Source organism: Lutra lutra, chromosome 18 (assembly GCF_902655055.1).
Source record: "Lutra lutra chromosome 18, mLutLut1.2, whole genome shotgun sequence".
Lineage (NCBI taxonomy): Eukaryota > Metazoa > Chordata > Mammalia > Carnivora > Mustelidae > Lutra > Lutra lutra.
Genome location: NC_062295.1, coordinates 31,385,392 through 31,404,458, shown reverse-complemented (window position 1 = coordinate 31,404,458; position 19,067 = coordinate 31,385,392). Strand labels below are relative to the sequence as shown.

At 49.0% G+C, this 19,067-nt stretch overlaps 1 protein-coding gene across 1 annotated transcript in view; it reads left to right on the top strand.

The window, feature by feature from the left end:
- Window positions 1-19,067, top strand: part of STYXL1 (serine/threonine/tyrosine interacting like 1) — a 63,136-nt gene that overhangs the window by 8,572 nt on the left and 35,497 nt on the right. The window contains exons 2-4 of the mRNA XM_047714295.1: window positions 3,888-3,991; window positions 13,138-13,199; window positions 16,451-16,607. Of these exons, the coding sequence (XP_047570251.1) occupies window positions 3,888-3,991; window positions 13,138-13,199; window positions 16,451-16,607 (323 nt within the window). The remainder of the gene's footprint in view (window positions 1-3,887; window positions 3,992-13,137; window positions 13,200-16,450; window positions 16,608-19,067) is intronic.

Here is a 19,067-nt window from a genome sequence, read left to right as displayed (position 1 = left end):
GTGCGAGTGCACAAGCAGGGGGAAAAGCAGGCTTCCTCGCTGAGCAAGGAGTCTGTTGTGGGATTTAATCCCAGGACCCTGAGATCATGACCTGAGCTGAAGGCAGATGCTTAACCCACTGATCCACCCACGCATCCCTAAGGCATCAAATCTTTCTTGTAAAATTCACACAAGAAAAAGACTTGAGCTTGGGAAAACTGATTTTGGCCAAACAAAATTGAAAGTACAAAAAAGTCGAATGGGTTAATGGTAAAATATGAAATCAAGGAATTAAATTGGCTTCACGGAGCTCACTAAGGAAAGTACCTTTGGCAGAAACTTGTCAATATTAGTTTAATGGTCTGTGTAGAAGCTCAAAGCCAGGAAAATCTGAAACCTTGTAGAGTTTGGAGTAGCGCTAAAAGAGGGGGGTGAGCACTCCGTCCTCCACCTGCCCAGGCTAGCAGCGCCCCGATCTCAGCTCACAGGGCTGTGGCCTCTCTCAGGACTGTGCTGTTCCGTTTAGGAACTGTTCTCCTTTATCAGCAGGTGAGGGCTGTCCTTGCCTGGGAAGGAGAGACGCCTGGAGGAGTTGGTCCCTGGGGCTGGCTTTACCCCTGGATGCCTGAAGACAATCCCTCCCCCTCCGCCCCCCCACCACTGAATAAAGAGATGGAGGCTGCAGTGGGGAGAAAGCAGGCGGGAGTTTGATGATGGGCTCTGAGCTATGGATGGGATAGATTAGGAGCCAGCATTTAGGTTGGCTTACGGAAGCTGTAGGACTAGGTCCAAAGCTCGTGCTCTCTCCTCGACCCGCTGTCTCCCAAATGCCCTGAGCGTTGGGCTTTCTTTCAGAGACAAGAGGATCTGGGATCTGACTGAGGTGGGAGTGGGGAGGTCCTTAGGTACAGTCCACCAGGGCATTGGTGGGTGTGGCATCAAGTCAAGGTGGCCGCATCAGTGAAGAAGGCAGGAATGGTGACGAACGATTCACTCATTCCGTGCATGCTTATTGAGTGTTATTGTGCACCAGAAATCCTGGGCACTGGGTGGGGATACTGTGAACAAGGAGGACAAGGTCCCTGTCCTTGTGATCCATACATTCCAGTGGGAGAAGATTGATAAGCAAACCAATGAGTGCAGTAATGTCGGATGGTGGCGGCCACGTAAAGATTAGATTGTAGGGAGAAAACCGGAAGCAAGAAGTATAATTGGGAAGTATGACATTCTCCGAGAGAGAGGACAGTACCTTAGTCTAGGATGTTAGCCCTGGAGCTGCAGCGAAGTGGGTGGGTTTGGAATATATTTAAGTACTGAAGCTAACCAATTGGGTGTGAGGGAGCAAGGAAAAGAGGAATTCGGGGTGTGGACTTGAGCAACTGAGTAGATAATGGTGCTGTCCTCCGAGGCTGAGAAAAGGGAAAGACACGTGTTGGAGGTGGGGGCACGTGTGAATGGAAAGTTCTGTTTTGACCGTGTTGCATTTGGGATGCCCATGAGGTATCCAGGTGGGGTCCAGATCGGTGGAGACCTCAAGTAGGGGCTATGATTTGGGACTCACCGGTATACAAATGGGATTCAGAGGGGCACCTGGGTGGCTCAGTGGATAAGCAGCTGCCTTCAGCTCAGGTCATGATCCCAGGGTCCTGGGATCGAGCCCCGCATCAGGCTCTCTGCTCCGTGGGGAGCCTGCTTCCTCCTCTCTCTCTGCCTGCCTCTCGCCGACTTGTGATCTCTGTCTGTCAAATAAATAAATAAATAAAATAAATCTTTTAAAAAAACACACCAAAAAATGGGATTCAAGTCCCTTAGACTCTAGATCTTAGGACGGTGGTTCTCCAGTGGTGGGTGGAGATGGTGGGTGCCCCCTCCTGCCAGGGGACATCTGGTGACATCTGGAAACATCTTTGGTGGTTACACCTGGGTTGGGGGAAATTGGTTACTGGTTGGAAGTCAGGGGTGCTGCTAGGAATCCTGCTGTACCCCCCACAGCACGGAATTACCTGGCCCCGAATGCCAGTGCTGCTGAGGTGGAGAGCCCTGTCCTAGAGCGAGTGTAGACGGAGAAGGAGAGAGAGGACAGCTCCAGGACCTGCCTAATGTGAGGAGGTAGAGCTTGCCTCACGGAGCACTGAGTGGAGTGTCCTGGAGGTGGAGAGTGTTGGAAAGGAGGGGAGCTCAACTGGGCGTAATGTGGATGAACTCCATCCTTCAAGCCCAGAGAGAAGCAACAAATGGCTTAGGCAAGACAGACATGTTGATGACCTTGACAAGAGTGGTTCCTGTGGCCTGATGGGCTAGGAGCTCTGGTGGAGAAGGCTGCATTTCTTCCCTGATCAGAATGTCTCGTGTGTGCTTTCATTAATCCACACCCATCAGGGAGGTTCTATTATCGTGGCCTTACAGAACAGGCAATATTACTATTCCGCCCATTTTACAGAGGTAGAAACTGAGGCACAGAGAGGCTAATTACTCCCCATGGTCAGGCAGCCCACAGTAAGTGGCGCCGCTAGGAGGGTTTGGAGGGGAGGCATTGAAGGCAGTGAGCAGTGTCTCTGTACAGGAGAACAGAGACGGGTACAGAGGAGGTTTGCCCGCTGATAGGAATCATCCATGTGGAGGCTGAAATGGAACATGTTGGAGGGGAGGCTGAGAACCGAAGTCTGAGTCCCTGAGAAGGATCCCGGAGCCCATGCTGAGGGGTTGACCTTTCCCAGGAGCAGGATACCAGTAACCCTAACTGTTTTGAGCAAGATTAACCCTCGACTCACCTTCTCTCCCACATGCCCGCCCCCCCACCACAGCCCCACTAGGCAGCTCTCTGTAGCTCCCCACCGTGCTAACAGGTAGCCTCCTTGTAGGAAGTGGCTGCGTGGCCCCAGCCCTTCCCACTCCATGTCTTGGGGCACCAGAGGCCGGATGTACTCGGGAACCAGGATTGCAAGTAAGGGCAGCCCTGCAGTCAGGAGCTAGAGTCCGGGCTGGCTGGGCAGTTCTGTCAATACACAACAGTGGTATTTCCACCCAAACTTGACTGCCACCATCCTTATCCTAAGCCTACAAGGCCGTGCCCCAGGGTCTTTGCTCATCACTCTCTCCCTGCGGTCGCCACCGCACCAGCCTCCTGTAGACTCTCCCGAGTACTGAGTGTTCTCACTTTCTTCACCGTCTCTCCCTTCTCTACCTGGCTGAGTCTTGGCATGGCCTCCTGATTCAGGAGGCTCAGCTAGACAGGGCTGTCTGGGAGGTGACTGCTAACAGCCTCAACTAGATGATGCCCTCCTGGTAGCGCATCCGGCAATGGCTGCTTCTTCGGTAGCCCTGTTCCCACGTATAATGTGGGTTTTTGGTGCGGCGTCTGTATTCCATGCTGGGCTGTGAACTTCACGAGGCTGGGTCTAGTTTACCAGTTATTTCCGGGACCTGGCACGCAGTAGGTGCTCAGTCACTATTTGCTGAAAGAGGAAATGAATCGCTGACTGCGTTATAGCCCATTTGGTATTTCTCTGGCTGGCGCCTACATGTTGCATTCAACACGTTATTAAGCTCAGCACACCTCTTACTACAGATTCTTGAAGCTTGCCTGATCCCCCGCGTGATTACATCCATCCTTGTCTGAAGGCGTGTAAAGGAGTTTAATCCGGTATCTTTGGCCGTTCATTTCGAATAGAAAGCTAGGGGCTCCTGGGTGGCTCAGTGGGTTAAGCCTCTGCCTTCGGCTCAGGTCGTGATCTCAGGGTCCTGGGATCGAGCCCCACGTCGGGCTCCCTGCTCAGTGGGGAGCCTGCTTCCCCCCACCCCTCTGCCTGCCTCTCTGCCTGCTTGTGATCTCTCTCTCTGTAAAATAAAATATTAAAAAAAAATAGAAAGTGTTACTAAACTTGTATGTTACTGGTTCTTCCCAATAGGATGGCTGGTTTGGTGTTGTGTGAACCAACAGAGCTTTACAACATCCTGAATCAGGTCACAAAACTATCCCGACTGGCTGAACCCAACTATCTCTGCTTATTGGGTAAGTGCCTTAAACACACACACACACACACACACGCGCGCGCGCGCGCGCAAACTATGTTGTGTTCAGTGCCCTTCAAATACTATTTTAGGTAAAGCAACAAACTTAAGAGACTTGGGGAATAAATGATTTTAGAAAACTCTTGGGCTTCTTGGAGATAGCTTAAAATGCTACCTAATTGTCACTTGACTTGGAATGAACTCAGATGAAATGTAGAAGTTTTAAAGCTACATTTTACTTTATTTTTGCATATAATGAAAACAATGGACTAAACAGTTCCCGAAGTTCCCGAACTATCAGTGTTCCTTATTCAAGAAGTGAGGTCAGAAGGCAAACGTTGCAGTTTTCTCCAAACACATATTCCAAGTATCAGAGAGGACTAACAACACCCGCAACAGGGGCTGGTTTCAACACACAGAGCCCCAGCAAGAAGGGTGAGCACTGCGTGAAGACGTGTGTTCTTCCTGAGTGAAACATTTCAAACATCTAACACCTACATGGTAAGGCAAATAAATGCCCACGTACCCATTGCTCAGATGTAACATGATAAACGTTATGCAGAGATATGTACCCCTCTTTTGTGCCCCCATCCCAGTCCCATTGCTTCTCCTCCCCCAAAGATGACCTCTTCTGTATTTATTACGTTTTTACTATATATGCAGGCATCCCAAAATATGAGGCTTAAACATCTACACACATTGTACCATCATGTACAGCTTCTCTGCAACTTGCTTTTTCTTGAAGTTTTTGAGGTTCCCCCCACATCTACACGGGAAGATCTGTTTTAACTGTGAGTTGGGGCAGTAGCCATTCCCAATCAGTTGTGGCGTGCTGCTGGCATTTGTGTTTCTGTTCAGAACAGTGCGGCACTGCCCGGGAGAACCTTGATCTCTTATTTACGTGCAGGAGTTTCTTCCGGATACCTCCCTAGAAATGGAATTGCAAGTTGCAAATTCCGCTTCGTTCCGTTGTCCAGTTGCCTTCCCAAAAGACTGTATCCGTCTGCATTCCCGTCATCCATGTAGGAGACATACCTACCCCTATCTGGTTTTGTCAGCCTTTAGAATTTTTGCATTCTGATTGGTGTGAACTTGTGTTGTAATGTTTGCTCCCCCGCAATTAAAAAATTTGTGATAAAATACACCTAAAACGTACCAACTTTTAAAAAAGATTTTATTTATTTGACAGAGATCACAAGCAGGCAGAGAGGCAGGCAGAGAGAGAGGGGGAAGCAGGCTCCCTGCTGAGCAGAGAGCCCGATGCGGGGCTCGATCCCAGGACCCTGAGATCATGGCCTGAGCCGAAGGCAGAGGCTTTAACCCCTGAGCCACCCAGGCGCCCCAAACGTACCAACTTTTAAATGTACAATTCAGAGGTGTTAAACATGTCCATGTTTTACCACCTTATGGGCACCACTTTCCTTCTCCATAACTCTTCTCTTGTAAACTCGGAAACGAGCTCTGTACCCATTAAATACTAACTGTCCTTCCTCCATCCCTTAATCCCCTGGAGATTCCCATTCTCCCTTCTGTCTCTATGATTTTGACGGCTGTAGGGCATGTAGGTGGTATCCTACAGTATTTGTCTTTTGGCTTATTTCACTTAACATCATGATGTCCTTGAGGTTCGTCCTATTGTAGCATTTTGCTGTCTTCCTCTTTAAGGCTGAGTAATATTCCATTGTATGGATATACCACATTTTTCCTGTCCTTTTATTTATCAGCAAACAATGGGGTTGTTTCCACATCTTAGCTGTTGTGGATGATAATGCTATGATCGTGGGTGTACAAATACTTCTGAGACCTTGGCTTTTAGTTATTTATTTTGGGTACATAAACCAGAAACAGAATCACGGGGTCCTATGGTAATTCTGTTTATAAAGTCCGAGGAGCTGCCCTACTGTTTTTCCATAGTTACGTGGGCCTAAGGGTTCACATATTTCCCATTTTTCCACGTCCTTGTCAACACTTGTTGTTTTCTGGTTTGGGGGCGACAGTAATTATTCTAATAGGAGGGAGGTAGTATCTCATTATAATTTTGATTTTCATTTCCCTGATGATTAGTAATGTTGAGCATCTTTTCATGAACTTCTTGACCATTTGTGTATTTTTGGAGAAATATCCCAAGTCCCTTGCCCACTTTTGAATCAGGTTTTTGTTTTGTTTATCTCTAGAGTTTTAGGAGTTACCTACATGTTCTGGGTATTAATCCCTTATTGAGATTTAATTGTCTTGAAGTTCAGTTTGTCTCTTTTTTTTCTTCTGTTATCCATGCCTTTGTCCTATCCAGGAAATCATTGCCAAGCCCAGTGTCATGAAGATTTTGCCCTATGTTCTCTTGAAGTTTATACTTTTTTTTTTTTTTTTTGAAGTTTATATTTTTAGGTCTTACATTTAGGTCTTTGATCCATGTTGAGTTGATTCGTGTATGTGGGGTTAGATAAAGGTCCAACTTCATTCATTTGCATGTGGGTATCCAGAGGGAGAGGGAGAGAGAATCTCAAGCAGGCTCTATGCCCAGTGTGGAGCCCCATGCGGGGCTTGATCTCACGGCCTGAGCTGAAACAGGAGTCGGATGCTCATCGACAGAGCCACCCAGGTGCCCCTCACCGACCTCATTTTTAATAAGTACAAATACATAGTTTTAGTTTCAGAACCTAATATAGGCCTGATAATCAAAACCTTTTTGGAAGACAGGTTTTAGGTCCTACTCAATCTCCAGTAAGATATTTTCACACACTGCAGTACTTTTATACCATTAAAAGTGTGTGTGTGTGTGTGTGTGTTTATCTGCCCCCATAGCAACACCAGAATAGTTACAATTCACTTGAGGCCTCACCTGTAGAAAGAGGCTGTCATGGGACAGTTTGTTAAAACTCCACTCTCAGATTTTTTAAAAGAGATTTTATTTACTTATTTGGCAAAGAGAGCGGGAGAGTGCGAGAGCCCACGCGTGCACAAGCAAGGCAAGTAGCAGTCTCCCCACTGAGCAGGGACCCCGACGTGGGGCTCGATCCCAGGACCCTGGGATCATGACCTGAGCTGAAGGCAGCTGCTTCACCGACGGAGCCACCCGGGCACCCCAGTCAGATTTTTTTTTTTTTTTTTTAAAGATTTTATTTATTTATTTGACAGAGAGAGATCACAAGTAGGCAGAGAGGCAGGCAGAGAGAGAGAGAGAGGGAAGCAGGCTCCCTGCTGAGCAGAGAGCCCGATGCGGGCCTCGATCCCAGGACCCTGAGATCATGACCTGAGCCGAAGGCAGTGGCCTAACCCACTGAGCCACCCAGGCGCCCCCCAGTCAGATTTTTTCATCAGTGTTTTTCTAGATCTTTCATATTGTACTGCCAAAATCTGAAACCTGCCTCAAAGAGATCATCCGGTAAAAGAAACAAATGATTATTTTGGAATAGAACCCAGGAGATCAGAGTGGTTCAAGATTCCCCATATTTTGCTGCAATGTGTAATGGTTATTGGTGAGAATTGCCAAAAATCCTATGCATGCTTTCATACTCTCCTGTGACTGGCTAGAGAGGCTATAAGAAGTTTGGGAGTCCGTACCCTTTTTCATGCAAGCGCCCCCATAGGGTGAGTTAGTTGGGGGATTAAATACCGTTCATTCAAGGCCTCACCAGTTGAAAACTATCCTGGGCCAACCAGGACACCTACTAGTTTGTGAACATCCCAGAGAAAGCACGATTTTGTAAAGATTTTATTTTTTTAAGTTCTCTCCACACCCATGGTGGGGCTTGAACCCACAACCCTGATAGCAAGAGTTGCACGTTCCACTGAATGAGCCAGCCAGGCGCCCCACGTGTGAATTTTTTGTCCAGATTAAACCTGAGTTTCACCATCCTTTCTCACTGTATTTATGGGAAGTTGTAGCGGGTCAGCCAATAACCCTACCACCTCTCTTATCCCGAGTTTGTTCTGAAGCTTTCTAGTCTATATCATTTGAAGGAATAATCATGCCTCCTCCCTCCAGCTCTGCAGTTTCCAAATATCACCTAGTTTTTAATTCAGCCGAGTAGCTGAATATGGACAGCAGCCGCCTCTGAAGAAAGTGTTTTCTCAAATACATGATTTAACACTATGATTTAGGAAGTAGATGCACTGAAATCAGCCGGGAAAAATTACTGATGGTTGGTTTTTGATCTAAAAGTCCCTTCAACATAGAGCCTAGTTGTTGATCTATTGCAAGATGAAAACTGAGAGCTGTGAATTTACGATATCCATTAAAAACGAAGAACCTATGAAATACAGATTTGGGCTTAGAAGATGGGAAAATCCACATCAATGTATTGAACCTACGTGTTTTATTTGCTCACAGACTTTTACACACTAATATTCTACAAAAGAAACTACTGTAGCGAAGAGAACTGCCCTTTTGATTTGCTTCATTTCTTTGTCGACCCATTAGCATGCTGTCAGAGGTCTTTTTGCAAACAAGCTGAAAAGCATCCTTCCAAAGAGACCTATATAAATATTCATATATAGGTCTAGAGTATTACTGTTCAACATAAATGTTATTTCTAGAAAAAACTTAGCAGAAGTTAGAACAACAACGTGTGACATCTTTAGCCACTAAAAAAGTCAAAAAAATTTCAAAATTACTGTTTTTTTGACAATATATACAAATACATATTGGCCAAAACTCAGGAAATTAATGCCTGGGTTGAATAGTTGGGAGAATTTTTGTTCAACTGAAATGCCTTATCTCTCTCTCTCTCTCTTTTTTTTTTTTTAAGATTTTTATTTATTTATTTGATAGAGATCACAAGTAGGCAGAGAGGCAGGCAGAGAAGAAAGGAGGAAGCAGGCTCCCTGCGGAGCAGAGAGCCTGATGTGGGGCTCGATCCAGGACCCTGAGATCATGACCTGAAACGAAGGCAGAGGCTTCACCCACTGAGCCACCCAGGCGCCCTCTGTTGGATTTTCTATATAGACAATCCCATTTATCTGCATATAATGATGGTTCCGGTTATTTCCGGTTCTTACAGTCCTTTCCTTTTCTCACTGCACTGCTGTGCCCTGTGCTCCCCAGTGTGGTGTTAGAGACACAGTGACCGTGAGTTTTGTCTTGTTTCTCCCTTTACCAATCACTGTGATATTTGGGGTAGCCACTCAGTAGTTTTCCCCATCAGGTTAAGGAAGTTCTTGTATATACCTAACTTACTAAGGACATTTTTTTTTTGCATTGTGAATTGAAATTTTCAATGTGCCAAAGGAGGTTCAAAACAGTGAAAGCAAAACCAATGAATCATTAAAGTAGTAGTTAGTAAAATAATAATAATAATAAAATAATAATAATAATTGCATACACACCAAAAAGACAGTTTACAATCAGGGACCATTCAGACCAGACTGTGGGATGAGGCTTAGGGGTATGTTTGTGATCGAGCTTCATAGTGAGAAAGCCGTGAGGATTTATTTTTCAGGGATTTGTCACAATATTACAATTTTCAGTGGTTCCCTCTTCCCGACCTTGAGAAACAGTTCAAAGCTTCCTTTTTCTTTCCAGAGACACAAGCAACAATCCAGGTCAAGTTAGCCTTGTAAAATAAACTGAATTAAGCTTTGTTTGCATGACCTGGTTTGGCCCACTCAGGGAATTTGCAAGGCTGGTCTCCTCCGTTTCTGATTTTAACAGCATCTGTGGAAAGGAACATACAGTTTTTCTCCTTTAATACCTCCGTGTGCTTTCCTAGTATGACATAGTGTGTTATGTAGATCATGATGTATTTTGATCATCGTGTATTTGGCAAACACTGTTAGATTTGGCTTACCGTGATTTCTGATTTTGACATTTAAATGAATGGATGGAATGAGCTTATGGTATACTCTGCTCAGTTTTGCTTGTTTTTTAAACCATCCAGACCATGTATCTGACTTCTTTTGCTCATGGTTATATTGTTAAAATTCACGCCTACTGTTGTATGTAGCTACAAGTGGTTGGTTCATTTTCGTTGCTACATCAAGGGTAAACAAAGGCAGGCTGTGGTTAAAGTGGTAAAAACACTACCAGGTATTTACACGAAGGATACAAACATAGTGATTTGAAGGGGCGCATACACCCCAGTGTTTACAGCAGCAACGTCCACAATAGCCAAAGTATGGAAAGAGCCCAGATGTCCATCAACAGATGAGTGGATAAAGTCGTGTGCGTGTAGGTGTGTGTGCACATGTGTACGTGAGTGCGTATGCATATGTAGTGGCCCATGACTCAGCCACCCAAAAGAATGGAAGCTTGCCATTGACAGCGATGTGGATGGAACTAGAGGGCATTAAGCTAAGCGAAATAAGGCAGTCAGAAAAAGACAAATCTGTGATTTCACTCATGTGGAATTTAAGAAGCCAAACAGATGAACATAGGGGAAGGGAGGGGAAAAAGAAGATGAAATCAGAAAGGGAGACAAACCAAGAGACTCTTAACTCTAAGAAACAAACTGAGGGCTGCTGGCCGGGAGAGAAGCGGGGTGGGGGTGGGGAGTGGGAATGGGGTAACTGGGGGATGGGCATTAAGGAGCGCACGTAATGGATTGAGCACTGAGTGTTCTGTGCAACTGATGAATCCCTAAACTCCATCTCTGAAACTAATAATACACTCTATGTTGATTGATTTTAAATAAAAAATAGAGGTAAGGACAGATTTTAATCAGGAACGGACTGTTTCAATAGGAAAGAGTCCAGTGTGAACCAAGGCTGCTTGGGTTTGTGCAGAGGTGACTGGCTTAGTTAAGGGGGAGTGAAGGAGTGGGAGTGGGGAGGGAGTGGGGCTCAGGGGACTGGGGGAGTGAACAATTAGAAGGGGAGGAGATGTGGTTCCTTTGAGACCCATCTGGGTTGGCTAAGTGGCATTTATTAAAGTTAAGCTCCTACCCTTCCCGGGAGACTGGGAGGCAGGGGCCCTATCTTCGGGTGTTGGCTGGGACAAAGAGAAAGTTCTTTCGGTAGCCTTGAGTTTTTTTCAGACCAGCACTGTCAGGGGAGCTGGGCCAGCCCTGGGCTGTGGCCTTAAGCTGTGTCTGAAGATGTCTTAAAGGTATCATTAGATGTCTGAAGTGTTTGTTACTGGTTTTTTTTTTTTTTTTTTTTTTTCCAGCCACTGAAAAACTCTGGATACAAGTCTTTTGTTCCTTTATTGCAGGTCATTTTTCTCACTCTGTGGCTTGCCTTGTCACCTTTTTTTTTTAAGATTTTATTTTTAAAAGATTTTATTTACTTTTTTGACAGATGGAGAGCCAGAGAGCGCGAGCAGGGGGAGTGGCAGAGGGAGAAGGAGAAGCAGGCTCCCTGCTGAGCAAGGGAGCCCAAGACAGGGCACTATCCCAGGACTTTGGGATCATGACCCGAGCAGAAGGCAGATGCTTAACTGACTGAGCCACCCAGGCCCCCCAAAGATTTTGAGAGAGAGCCAGAGAGAGAGAGAGCGAGCGAGCATGAACAGGGGGTAGGAGCAGAGGGAGAGCAATCAACAGACTCCCCACTCAGCAGGGATTCCGGGACTTGATCCCACAGCCTTGAGATTCTGATGCTTGACTGACTGAGGCCCCCCCCCCCCCCCCCGCAGGCACCCCTGCCCTCTCACCTTCTTAATGTTGTATTTTGATGAGAAAAGGTAGACGTTCTTAATTTTATTAGGATTAGGTCTGCCCATATTTTCTTTTTTGGTTAGTGCTTTTTTACATTTTTTTAAAGATTTTATTTATTTGAGAGAGAGAGCATGAGAGAGAGCATGAGAGGAGAGAGGTCAGTGGGAGAAGCAGACTCCCTGCTGAGCAGGGAGCCCGATGTGGGACTCGATCCCGGGACTCCAGAATCATGACCTGAGCTGAAGGCAGTTGCCTAACCAACTGAGCCACCCAGGCGCCCCTACATTTTTTTTTTTAAGAAATAGACTATTTTGGGGAGCAGTTTTAGGTTCACAGCAAAATTGAGCAGAAAGTACAGAGATTTCCTAAGTACCTCTGTCTACCCACTTCAGCATGGCCTCTCTATCCTCAGCCCCTGCCAGAGTGCTGTTTGTTATAGTGGAGGAGCGTATCTTCTGTAGTATGCTGTGTCTGTTCAAATCTTTTGCCCATTTTTATTTATTTGAGAGAGAGAGAGAGAGAGAGTGTGTGCCAGGGAGAGTGGGGTGAAGGGCAGAGGGAGAAGCAGACTCCCTGCTGAGTGGGGAGCCTGAGGTGGGACTCGATCCTGGGACTCCAGGATCATGACCTGAGCCAAAGGCAGACACCCAACCAACTGAGCCACCCAGGCACCCCTTGCCCATTTTAAAATCAGGTTGTTTTTTCTCTTGTTGAATTTAAGAATGATGTTTCGGGGACCCTGGCGGGCTCAGTCAGTGGAGCATGTGACTCTTCATCTCGGGGTTGTGAGGTCGAGCCTCACGCTGGGTGTAGAAATTAAAAATCTTAAAAACAAAACAAAACAATGTTTTGGATACCCTCCCTTTTTAGGATTTATGGATGAGGCTCTGTCCCTGTTCCACATCCCTCCCAAACTTTGAGGACATCAGTCCTACCTTCTGCCCTAGCAGGGACATTAGGACCTTAGTTCTTAGGTTTTAGAGCCTGAATTTAGATCTAAAATTCCGGGGGGCATGAGCTCACTCTGGCTTTGATTTCTCCCCTCCCCACTTTTCTGGACCTCAGAGAAAACTTCCCTTAAATCAAAGATACAAAATTTCACTACCCTTAAGTGGATGTGTAGGCATGGGTATGACGGGGCAGAGGCGTCCTGCGGGTCGTCCTGTGGGTAGCCTAGAATAGTGGAATGACATGCCTCGAGTTTTATTTTTTCTTATTTTTTGAAGATTTATTTGAGAGAGAGCATGCACGTGCGGTGGGGGCTGGGGGGGGCGGTGAGGAGGGGCAGAGGGAGAGGGAAAGAAAGAATCCCAAGCAGACTTCCTGCTGAGCATGGAGCTTGACGCAAGCTCCTCTCACAACCCTGATGTCACAACCTGAGCAGAAACAGGAGTTGCATGTTTCAACTATGGAGTCACGTGCCTTGAGTTCGAAATGGACAATTACTGTCCCCTAACTGCCACACAAATGACTGTCGGGGATGGTGCAAGTATTCCAAGTAGTTTGGTCATACGCTCCTTTGCAAATATGGCTCTTAAATACCTCTCCTTTCTAGACGTGCGTTCCAAACGGGAGTATGATGAAAGCCACGTGATCACAGCCCGTCGAGTGAAGAAGGTAGAGTGGCAGAGCCGGAATGTGGGGCAGGCTGGCTATCTGATGGGGGGGGCAATGGGGGATTTTATCCCAGATCTGGGAGGCAGCATGGTGGGGGACACTGTGGGCAGCAGAGGTAGGACCACCCCTGGGTGGGATGCTGGTCTCCCACGCCCCTCCCATGCTCCCTGAGGTGTCCCTGCCACCCCCATCACGGCCAGCAGCTTCCCTGAGCAAATGTTGATTTAATTCCTTGATGGGCCAGCACTGTTCCAGACCTTGGAGGCTACAACAGAATGCAAGATGCCCCTGGCTCATTGTTTTCTGTCCTACTTACGGAACAGACAGTAAGAAAGCATTGCGGTAATTAGTATAACCCAGATTGGCTCAGACCGAAGGGCAAGCAACTCTTGATCTGGGGCAGGTTGGAGCCCCACACTGGGTAGAGAGATGATTTATATAAATAAACTTTAAAAAATTTTAATCCAAAGATGGAAGCCACTTCCCTTCCCTTCCCCACTTCCCTGCCCCTCCCCCATTCCACCTTTTAAAAAAAATATTTACTTGAGAGAGAGCACGGAAGAATGCGCAAGGTTGCACAAGCAGGGGTGGGGCAGAGGGAAAGGGAGCAGCAGACTCCCCGCTGAGCAGGGAGCCCCACCAGGAGATCCCAGGACTCTGGGATCATGACTTGAGCCCGAGGCAAATGCTTAACCGACTGAGCCACCCAGGGGACCCTGCTTCCACTCTTTTATTTTATTTTTTATTTTTTTTAAAGATTTTATTTATTTGAAACAGAGAGAGAGAGATCACAAGTATGCAGAGAGGTAGGCATAGAGAGAGAGGAGAAAACAGGCTCCCTGCTGAGCAGAGAGCCCGATGCGGGCCTCGATCCCTGGACCCTGAGATCACGACCTGAGCCGAAGGCAGAGGCTTAACCCACTGAGCCACCCAGGCGCCCTGATTCCACTTTTTTAGAAAGACTGAGCCCTGCACGCAGTCACCGTGCCTCCCCACCCCCCGCTCCTGCAGTGAGCCCCCTTTCTCTACCCCCACGGGGTTTCTTCTCTCTCCGGTCATCACCAAGCCTGGCAGCCTTGGCTTAGGATCCATCTCTGTCCTGACCGCATTCTCTGCCTCCTTCTCCCAAGGTCCATCTGTCTTCCCTGGTTTCTCCTCTGTGTCCCTGGTTCAGCTTCCTTTATCTCCTGGCGCTGCCTGAAGAAAGTCACTGGTTCGTCCTTGGTCTCCTTCAGATCTGTCCGTGCACGTGCCTGCTCAGAGACCTCACTCAGGCTTCCAGCTTCAGCTGTCCAGCCGCAATCAGCTGTCCTGTCAGTTTTGCTTCTAAAGTTTAGTCCGGCGACACTGACCCCTGCGCTTCCCACCGCCGGCTGTGCTGGGATGACTCTCTGGCCCTTTGCCCCGGGCAGCTTGATGGGGAGCCTGGACCCTGGCTCAGGCATTTTTCCAGGGTCCGCTCACTGCTCCGGGGGTATAGCTCAGGTGGTAGAGCCTTTGACTGCAGGATAAGCTTGCTGCCTAAGACCCCCCTCTTCCCACCCAGGGCTCCCTGCACCCATCATTACCTGCTGCCCCCACCCCACATCCTGGGGTGGGGTGGGGTTCAACTGTGGGCTTCAACCTTTATTCCTTAATCCGCATTTCAGAACTTTCTCTACTTTCTGCAGCCTGTGCAGAGCCCGCCCCTTTGTCATGTGTGGCCCTTGGTTTCGGGTTGCACTCCCAGATCTGCAGATCCCCTTGATTCTGGCAGCACTCCCAACTCTGGAAGAGACCTTCTCTGGGGCTCAGTTGGGCTGACACCTCTTGGCTCCCCTCCCCAACTTCCCTGCCGGCAGCCCCAGCTAGGGGGGAATGCCTCTGTCTGGCAGGCATACTTCCGTGCTCTCCCACACCTCAGTAGCATTGCCCCGCTGCATTTCCTTGTTTCTAAATGCACATATCACCCCCCATATTTGAACATTTCTGAAATTGAAATATACCCTACAGTTGATATGCACTTATTTATTTTTTTAAGTATATATTTGAAAAAGAGAGAAAGAGAGAGAGCACAGTAGCAGGAGACTCCAGGATCATGACCTGAGCCAGAGGCAGATGCTTAACCGACTGAGCCATCCAGGCGCCCCCACCAACGGTCTAGGACCTAGAGTATGTGCAGCCCCCAAGCACGCTGCTCTCTCAGACCTCCAGGCCTTTCGCTGGGAGCACAGGGATGTGGGATGCCGTGCCTTGCTCGTCTCTGTCCCGGAGGCTCTATCTGGCCTTTGGCATCTGGGATGTGCTCCGCACGTTCGTTGACTAAGGTGAACGGCGTTCCTTCCGCCTGGAACGTTCTCCCCACCCTCGTCCATCCAGCGGATTTCCCCTTGCAGCCCCAGCTCCAATCCCTCCCGCCCTGCCATGGCCTTTCTGAGTCCTCTGGGCCAACTTGGGTGTTTCCTGGGCCGCCTTGAACCTCTGTATTCCAGAACCCCACACAGAGTAAGTGTAGACCTTCAGCCTACACTTATTGAGCGAACAAGCGAATGTCCAGTCACATCCGTCCTGCCCTCCCACCTACTCCCCCCTCCACTCCCTTCCCCTTTGCGCATGTTCTGCTCCGCACCCAGGACCCTCCGTGCACACTTGCTCGCACCTGCTCTCTCCTTCCTCCAGACAAACAGGACTCCTGCCCTCTCCGTCCCAGAGAACCTTCTGGTCTGTCCTTCCATGGGCCTTGCTTGATTGCCTTGTGGTAGAATCCATAGAAGCTCACCCTACCCCACCTGCAGGTCCTCTGTGGGGCCGTCTTTGTCAGCCAGACAAGGGTGCAAGGGACAGCGGCAGGCCCAGCGCCCCTGAGTAGCGGGGGCCTTCGGGAAGCACGCAAACGTGTGAAGACTAACCTCCTAGCTGCCTCCCAGCCAGGCCTCCTTGAGCTCTGGGACACCCTTTGGGGTCCTGGGCATTGTTCCTGCCCCCATAGCCCACCTTCCTGGCAACTCAGCCGCTCCCGGCTGCTCACGACGTCCTGGTTCCTGCTTGCCCTTTCCTCCCTCTGACCATATTCATAGCCATATGGGCATGGAAGGTGCTCGGAGTCCAGCGCACTCTCCAGTCCCTTCTCGATGCTTCCAGGCCTGTGTGCGTAGTCGGGGGGGTGGCGGGAGGGCGCAGTCCTTCTTCGAGATGCACGCAGGGCCGGAGTGCGGGGAGCATGTGCCCCGCTGAACCCACCGGCCAACAGACCTCTCCTCCGGTTTCTTTAGAGGGCGAATGAGTATCTCATCCCGGAGTCCGTGGATCTGGAGTGCGTGAGACACTGTGTGGTGTATGACAACAACACCAGCACGCTGGACATCATCTTTAGAAGGGAGAACGAGGAGGAGGGAGAGGAGGAGCTGCTCTCTGACAAGAGTAGACGAAGTAGGTTTTTACGCGCGTGGCCGGAACAGCAGCTGGCTGTGGTCTAGCCCTTTCGAGGTGCGCCGGGAACCACACGGAAGGCTCTCCCTGGGTCAGCTCCTGGGGTCTGCAGAACACACCCCCGAGAAATGGGTTATGCCAAGGACGGGGAGGGCCTGGGGGGTTTCCTTCCTTGCAAGATGACAGGTGAGCCTGCCACAGTCTCACGAGCTGCCGGAAGACGTGAGGCTCCTGCGTCAGTCGATGGAGTTTATTACTCAGAGCAGTGGAGGTAGCTGGAATGTTCTTTCCCTGACCTGGTGCCCAAGCCCCCATTCTTTTTTTTTTTTTTTTTTTAAGATTTTATTTATTTGACAGACGGAGATCACAAGTAGGCAGAGAAGCAGGCAGAGAGAGAGGAGGAAGCAGGCTCCATGCTGAGCAGAGAGCCCGATGCGGGGCTCGATCCCAGGACTCTGAGATCATGACCTGAGTTGAAGGCAGAGGCTTTAACCCACTGAGCCACCCAGGTGCCCCCCAAGCCCCCATTCTTACAGGGTGACAGGGCCAAGGAAAACCTACCCACATAGTGGGTTGTATTACAGGAGAGCTCTGAGCTCAGGGGACTGAAATCTTTTCTTTTTTAAAAGATTTTATTTATTTATTTGACAGAGATCACAAGTAGGCAGAGGCAGGCAGAGAGAGAGAGAGAGAGAGGAGGAAGCAGGCTTCCTGCTGAGCAGAGAGCCTGATGTGGGGCTTGATCCCAGGAACCTGGGATCATGACCCGAGCTGAAGGCAGAGGCTTTAACCCACTGAGCCATCCAGGCACCCCAAAATCTTTTTTTCTTTAAAGGTTTTATTTGAGAGAGAGTGTGAGAACCAGCAAGAGGAGGTCCAGAGTTCTTGCCAAGCAGGGAGCCAGATGCGGGGCTCCATCTCAAGACTCTGAGATCATGACCTGAGCCCAAGTCAGATGCTTAGCCAAGTGAGCCACCCAGGTGCTCCCCGGGCCTGAATTTTTTATAATGGGCAGAAAACCTGCCCGCCCCTGGCTCTAGAGGGAGAAATGGTCTAGCTTCCCAGGCTCTTTGATATATAGATACTTTTGAAAAGCCAGTACCTTTGCTCACAGGACACTTAGAAACCTGAGAGGCCATGGAGAATGGTCTCTAATAGGTAACACCCCCATTTTATAGATGGGGAGATTGAGGCCCAGAAAGGCACATGCAGTAACTCGCTCAAGGTCCCACATGTGTTCTGTTAGCTGTTAATTGCCATGTAATGAATTACCCCCAAACTCAGTAGCTTAATACAGCAAACCTTAATGAATTAACAGTACCAGGTTCTGGTACAGCGTGCCTGCTGAGATCACAGTTGAGATGGTGGCCAAGGTCACTGTCCTCTGAAGGTCTGACTGGGCTGGGATGATCTGTGCGCAAGGTGTGCCCCACTCTCATGGGTATGGCCGGGAGGCCTCGGTCTGCCACCTGGATCTCTCTGTAGGACCGCTTGTATGGTCTTGTGACACGGCAGCTGGTTTCCCCCGGAGCAGGCCATCTAGAAGAGCGGGAGAGCCAGGGACAGCCACATGCCTCTTGCGACTGAGTCCTGAGACTTCTGGTCCCTCCTGCCCCATTTTGTTCGTTAGAAGGAAGTCACGGAGTCCAGCCTTCCCTCAAGGGGTGGGGAGTCAAACTCAACCTCCCTTTGTAGTCTTTCAAATATTCTTCCTTGTGTTTGGAAGAATCTGTGGACTGTTTTTGGAACCACCACACCTAGTAAGGGGTGGGGCCGGGATTTGAACCCCGGGCAGGTTGGCTCTGGTCTCCCGAAGCCTGGAGAGCAATGCAGAGTCACTCCAGTCCCGAGCCCAAGTGTGGTCGGCTCTAATCTTCTGTTTTCTGAGGCCCCGGGCACTGTCCACCCAGCCCCTGGTTTGGGGCTGACAACCCCTCGCTGTTGCCATGGCCCGGGTGTTCGTGGCAGCGGTCACTGGGTGGCGCTAGGCTTCCATCTTTAATCTAACCTGTCTTCCCAGGGGTTCCTTTGCCAGGATTTCGTGCTGTCTTCCCCAGGCTTATCCAGTTGGGTCCCAGTCTGCAATCCTAGGATTATAGGCTGGACCCTAAAACCATAGGAAACCATGGTCAATGAAGAGAAGCCCCTCTGTGTTCTATAGATGACCTCGTGGAGCCCCCATTTCACCCAGTAGGAAACCACATCAGCGAAACAACACAGCAAAACCCCAAACTGCGCACGTGCGTGTACACACACACACACACACACACTCACTCACCTTGTCCACTCAAGGCACTTTCCTCCTTTAAAATGGCATCTTCCAGGGCACCTGGGTGGCTCAGTGGGTTAAGCCTCTGCCTTCATGAACTCAGGGTCCTGAGATCGAGCCCCGCATGGGGCTCTCTGCTCGGTGGGGAGCCTGCTTCCTCTTCTCTCTGCCTGCCTCTCTGCCTACTTATG